General features: G+C 38.8%; 1 protein-coding gene across 1 annotated transcript; it reads left to right on the top strand.

The window, feature by feature from the left end:
• The first annotated feature begins 2,305 nt into the window (after positions 1–2,305).
• LOC138881585 (uncharacterized) lies at positions 2,306–5,389 on the top strand. The gene is made up of 6 exons (XM_070161821.1): positions 2,306–2,645; positions 2,758–3,167; positions 3,426–3,569; positions 3,857–4,064; positions 4,239–4,600; positions 4,952–5,389. The coding sequence occupies exons 1-6, from the start codon at positions 2,306–2,308 to the stop codon at positions 5,387–5,389; spliced, it is 1,902 nt and encodes a 633-aa protein (XP_070017922.1).
• The last annotated feature ends 1,348 nt before the right edge of the window (positions 5,390–6,737 follow it).

Here is a 6,737-nt window from a genome sequence, read left to right as displayed (position 1 = left end):
TGAAATTTTATAAGGAATCCATTGGAGGCATCAAAAGTGAGTGTCATGATCGTTGGCACGAGAAACGAGGCAGAACAACTGGGCAAAGATACTTAATATCAAAGGTTTGTTCATTTGGTCATATTTTGAGTGGGGAGCTCGGATTTGGATAATTTTTGGAGGCGATTTTCACCATATCGATTGGGGTAAGTATTCTATACTCGATTTTGGTTATATTTTATGAATCCATCTTCATTTTTGGCATTTGATTGATGATTTCAAAGGGAAATTTGGGGGGTTTGTCTAAAATTTCATAAAGTGAATTTTTGAGTTTTGAACATCGATTCGGAGTCGGATTTGAGTGAAACTAATATGGTTGGACTCGTAATTGAATGAGTTATTAGATTTTGTAAATTTGTCGGGTTTCGAGGCGCGAGCCCCAATTTGACTTTTTGGTTGATTTTGAGATTTTAATTAAAGATTCAACCTTTATTGATTGGGTTTGTTTCCTTTGGAATTATTTGATGTATTTGAGTTGCTTTTGGCTAGTTTTGACCCGTTCGAAGGTCGGTACACGCGGGATGGTATTTTTGTAGCATCGTTTGTCTTACTGGGTATTGGATTTGTCTTGTTCGAGGTAAGTAACTCTTCTAAACTTGGTGCTGAGGGCATGAAACCCCGAATTACGTGCTATGTGATTGGTGTTGAAGTGCACATGCTAGGTGACAGGCGTGTGGGCATGCACTATGTGAATTGTGATTTCGTTATTTCTATGGTACTGTATAGTTACCTGATTTTACCTATAACCATGAAATTTCTACATACTTGAGCTATTGAGTTGTGATCCATGTTAGAAACCATGTCTAGGCTACATGCTTATCCTATCGGGGCCTACTAAGGTCATTTCTGTTGTTGAGTTATCTACTTTCATTGCTTTTTATACTCGGTCATACGCATTCATATGCATATCATATCTTAGTCTTTGTTACCATTTATTGACATATCATATCATCATTTTGGGCTAGTTTCATAGCATTGTGAGCTCGAGAGACTAGAGAAATTGATGACTGAGTGAGGCCAAGGGCCTGATTACGAGTGATATTTATGGGATCGGGCTGCACGCCGCAACGGTTATACTGATTTATGGTAGCGTTTGGGCTGAAAAAGCCCCTCCAAAGTCTGAACAAACCCTCAGTGAGCGCGGTTGATTATATTAAGGGATTGATCTTCCCGGGACATGGATCTTGTCCGAAGCATTTATATACCTAGGGATGGATCTTCCCTATGGGCTGGATTTGGCCCTACTCAGTACTGAGTAACTGATGGTCAATTGATGTATATATTCCGGGATGGGTCTTTTTTGGGCCGGATTGGCAATATACAGTACTGAATGATTGATCATGATGAGTGAAAAGTGTGAGACAGTAAATTGAGTACTCTGAGAGTGTGAATACATGAGTTTATCTTTGAGATACATTGCATTGACATGCACATATGACATACATGCATAGAGATGCATTTTTTTCATACTGTATGGTGTCACGTCATTCACGACTTCTCAAACATATTGACATATGGGCATAGATAGGTATTTTACACTTGATATCTGGAAAGAAAAATGAAACATCTTATTCATCTTTGAAAGAATTTTTGGAAAATATTACAGTTTTCAAACTTACTTGTATTTTCAATGACTTCGGTAAAGGATTTGAGTTTTCACTGATATACTTGAAAAGGGAAACTATTTTTCGGGATATTATGAGAAAGCTGAGCATTTTATCTCTGAGTTACTTCTTTCATTACTTGTTTTACGTTGTTATGAACTGCTGTTGGCTATTGGTGTTGGACCCGACCTTTGTTCCAGCTCATCACTACTTTCAACCTAAGGTTAGGTTTGTTACTTATTGAGTACATAGGGTCAGTTGTACTCATACTATACTTCTGCATCTTGCGTGCAGATGTTGGCTACTAATGTTGTTGTGCTCGACGAGAGCTGGAATTGAAGACGTACCTACATTCCGGTTGTAGCTGCCTCTTGTTCTTGGTAGCCTTAGATCATAAAAATCTGTTTATGTACTTTTTGAACATATGATGTATTTATTTCATACCAGCTTTGTAAATTCTAAAGTTAGAAGTTCATGATTTGTACTACCACCCCTTGGGGAATGTGTAAGATTTAGATAATTTCTTCTATTTAATTATTTATTATATTATTGGAATTGGATATATGTTGATTGGCTTACCTAGCGGGTTGGGTTAGGTGTCATCACGACCAGTTGGTTTTTGGGTCGTGACAACTATTTAGTAGAGAATGAAGTTAGTATCCATGCACTTTGAAGTGGATGCACAGCAGTGGCATTTGGGCTATATGAGAAGTAGCGGGCAGATGCCTCTTCCCACTTGGAAAGAGTACTTAAGGTTACTTTGTGATAGATTTTGGGCTGAGTATTCTGACCCTATGATTGAGCTAATAAATGTCAAACATACGAGCTTAATGAAGGATTATCAGAGATCCTTTGTTAGTGTTATAACTAGAATCAACTTAGCTACTGAGCATGTAATTAGTATCTTCTTAAATAACCTAAAACCTGAGCTCAGGGATGCTGTTAAGAGTAGGGAATCCTTGCAGCTTGCCTCAAGCTTACTACCTGGCTGGACTGTAAGAGGCAAGCTTTGTTGCTTAAAGCAAGGCCATCAAAGGGCATACTTCAACACATTCAGCTTTCAAGGGAGCATCAGGACCGTGATTTAGTGGAGTTTCCAAAGGGAATATAACAGGGAGCAGGGGACCAGTTACTGCCAGCTTTGATAACAACAGGAGAATGAGACTTTCCCCAGCTGAGATGGAAGAGAAGAGAGCCCAAGGCATGTGTTTTATCTGTGATGAAAAGTTTGTGCCAGGGCATAAATGTAAAGACAAAAGGCAAATATATTCTTTGGAAATTGAGGATGAATGTGTAGCTGTCACTAAAGAATTAGAACTTGAAGATAACAATGAAGATCAAGGGCAGAAAGAGGAGGTTATAGAAAGTTGTGGGATATCCTTAGAAGCCCTGCATGATTCTAGAGGATACAAGACCTTAAGGGTTCTAGGCTTCACAGAGCACCAACCAATCAACATACTCATTGATAGTGGCTCTACACATAACTTCATTAATGAAAAGGCAGCTCAAAGGATTGGATGCAAGGTTTATCAAATGAATTCTCAATATGTATAAGTGGTAGGTAGAAGAATTATCCAATCAATAAAGGGGAGCAAAGGGTTTAAGTGGTTGATGCAAGGCATTATATTTCAGAATGATTTCTTGGTGCTTCCCATAGGGAGTTGTGATGTGGTGCTGGGCATACAGTGTTTGTGCAAGCTTGGAGATATCCAAATCAACTTTGAAAAGTTATACACGAGATTTGTATATCAAGGCAAGTAAGTTGTTTTGCAACGCATCCAGCCTTCCTTCAAGACCATAGATGCCAAGGCCCTCAACAAGATTTCTGCCAATGATGTTCAGATATTTATGATCAAAGTATGCCTAGGATCACTTATTGAAGAGGAACGTGATACTAGCCAAGAGGAAAAACTAGTTGAAGTGCAGGTACTACTGGAAGAATACCAAGAATTGTTTAAGGAACCAAAATACTTACCACCTTCAAGGGGGTGTTTGATCATCATATTCCATTAAAATATGATAACGTCCCTGTGAACTCAAAGTCCTACAGATACTCTCCTCTTCAAAAGGATATGATAAAGAAGATAATATCAGAAATCTATAGCAAGGAATAAGTCAGTACGATGTTAGCTCATATGTTTCTTCTGTGGTTTTGGTATGGTTCTTGGAGGCTATGTATGGACTATAGATCCCTGAACAAGCTAAATGTGAAGGACAAGTTTCCTATATCAATTATTGAGGAGCTATTAGATGAGTTAGGGGATTCAAGAATCTATTCCAAGAAAGACTTTAGGGCTGGCTACTACCAAATTAGGATGACACCCTCAGATGTTCAAAAGGCAGCCTTTAAGACTCATTCTGGACACTATGAGTATCTAGTAATACCCTTTGGCCTTACGAATGCACCCTCTAGCTTTCAAGGTCTGATGAACCACATATTTTAAGCACACATTAGGAAGTTTATCTTGGTATTTTTTATGATATTTTGGTAATTTAGCAAAGACCTGCAATAGCATGTTCAACACCTTAGGATCTCTTTTGAACTACTGATCCAACACCATCTATTTGCTAAGAAAAGCAAGTGTGTATTTACAGCCACCAGAGTTGAGTACCTGAGGCATTATGTCTCTGTAGAGGGAGTAGCTACAGACCCTAAGAAGATAGAAGTTGTCCAGTTGTTGCCAGAACCTGCTAATCTCAAGCAGCTAAGAGGATTCCTAGGGCTAACAGAGTACTACAGAAGGTTCATCAAAGGGTATGGGTTCCTTAGCAATCCTCTTACTGACTTATTGAGAAATGATAGCTTTAAATGGTCTCCCAAAGCTACTGAAGCCTTTAACAACTTGAAGAAGGCTTTAACCTCTGCACCAGTTTTGATCCTACCTGACTTCTCCATATTATTTGTTGTGGAAACAGATGCTTGTAGTGTGGGAATAGGGGTTGTGTTGATGGAGAAGGTCAACCAACAACTTACTCGAGCAAAGGCTTATCCCCACAGCAACAAACATTGTCAGTTTATGATAAGGAATTATTAGCATTGGTAGTGGCAGTAAATAAATGGCCACAATATTTGATTGGGAGACCATTCACAGTGAAAACAGACTAAAAGGCATTGAAATTCCTTCTTGAGCAGAAGTTGCACAAAGCGTCTCAATTGAAATGGATAACCAAGATAATGCAATATGACTTTATCATTGAGTACAAAAAGGGAAAGGAGAATAATGTGGCAGATGCCTTGTCTAGATTGCCCTTGGTAGAGTTGGAAGCTTTTAACACTCTTCACTATTAAGACTGACTTGTTAATCCAGATAATGAAGAGCTGGGAATTGGATGCTGAGCTTATGGTCCTCATTGAAGATCTCAAGAAGGAAGGAGTAAAATCCAAGAGGTACTCTTTTGTGCATAATCAGTTAAGAAGAAATGGGAAGTTAGTGGTAGGGCCTGATGAGCAATTAAGGAAGGATATTATGAAGATGTGGTATGACTCACCTACTGGAGGGCATTCTGGCATAGATCACACTTATATAAGGATAAATGCTCTCTTTTACAGGAGGGGAATGAAGGAAGATGGTCAAACACTTGTCAAGAAGTGTGACGTCTGTCAAAGGCACAAGTATGAGACAGTACCCTACCTAGGATTGTTACAACCACTTAAGCTACCTTCACTGGCTTGGAGCAGTATAAGCATGGATTTCATTGAAGGGTTGCCAAAAGCTAAGGGGAAGACAGGATATGGGTGGTGGTAGACAGATTAACTAAGTATGCTCACTTCATAAGAGTGGCTCACCCTTACACTACTACTGATATTGTCGGGTTGTTTATGGAGCATGTGTTCAGATTACATGCCATGCCAGAAGGCATAGTGAGTGATAGAAATCCTATATTCACTAGCAAAGTATGGCATGAGCTGTTCTCTATGAGTGGTATCACACTTAGCACTTCTACAGCATACCATCCACAGTCTGATGGACAGACAGATGTTGTTAACAAGTGTTTGGAGACCTACCTTAGGTGTTTTTACTCTGATTCTCAAAAGGATTGGTACCCTTACTTAGAAGCAGTTGAATTATGATATAACACCACATTTCATTCCTCAATTCATACCACTTCTTATGAGGCCCTTTATGGTCAACCTCCACTACTTCACTTACCTTACATAACAGGTGATTCAGCTATGGAAGAAGTCGACAGAAGTCTGCTGACAAGGGAATTCAAGTACTAGCTGTTGCAGTACCATTTGCAAAGGGCACAACATAGAATGACTGACCAAGCTAATAAACATAGAAGTGATAGGTAATTTAAAAAAGGGGATTGGGTTTATGGCTGGGCATAATACCGTCCGAACCGAAAAAAGCCGAATCTTGAATTTCAATTTTTCGGTTTCTGTTTAAACGGTTATTCGGTCGGTGTTTGGTTTTTAAATTATTAAATTTCAATTTTTCGATGCGGTTTACAGTTTTGGTGTTTCAGTTTTCGGTTAAATTGAAAAATTAAAATTTTGGACTCATACCCAAACATGCTAATCACTGAAGAAGACTAACATAAAAAATTTCAAGAACTTGGTCACACTGAAATGCCACTGGATTTAGCTTCTAAGTACTTACACATTCATTCCATAATATCTCTACCTTTCGCGCTGTTTGCCTGGAACTTCTCCACGCATTTCTTCTCTATTTTCTTTGCCATAGAAGCCAGTGTTGACAAGGGTTTAATCTTAATACTGGTTTCCTGCTTGCAGACAGTCCATAACTTTGGATTCTCAGGATGTGGAATTAGATATTCAATTAAGAAAAAAATTAGATAATATAATTCCCGTCCATAAGTCTTTTTAGAATAGATGGAACTTTATTTTCTTAATGTCACACCTCCTTTTTGCGCGCCCGCCCCGAAGGGTTAGATGCGCGGGTGGAGTTTTTCCAATTTAAGTGACAATATTCGAAAATGGGATTATTTATTTAATTCAGAGTCGCCACTTGGGAAAGGTTTGGCTTTTGGTGTCCCAAGTCACCGGTTTATCTTGAATCCCAAATCGAGGAAATTTTAGACTTTTCCAAATGAAGTCTGCGAACCAGAAATTCTAAGTAAGGAATTCTG

Source organism: Nicotiana sylvestris, chromosome 11 (assembly GCF_000393655.2).
Source record: "Nicotiana sylvestris chromosome 11, ASM39365v2, whole genome shotgun sequence".
Classification (NCBI taxonomy): Eukaryota; Viridiplantae; Streptophyta; class Magnoliopsida; order Solanales; family Solanaceae; genus Nicotiana; species Nicotiana sylvestris.
This window is presented reverse-complemented; position numbering and strand designations above follow the sequence as displayed.

What these genes read in the sequence shown, in the direction of transcription:
- LOC138881585 (XM_070161821.1), top strand. Translation starts at nt 2,306, where the DNA reads ATGCACTTTGAAGTGGATGCACAGCAGTGGCATTTGGGCTATATGAGA. An exon ending in CTCAAAGGATTGGATGCAAG is followed by an intron (nt 3,168 to 3,425) that starts GTTTATCAAATG and finishes CAACGCATCCAG; the next exon opens with CCTTCCTTCAAGACCATAGA. An exon ending in TGCACCCTCTAGCTTTCAAG is followed by an intron (nt 4,065 to 4,238) that starts GTCTGATGAACC and finishes GTGTATTTACAG; the next exon opens with CCACCAGAGTTGAGTACCTG.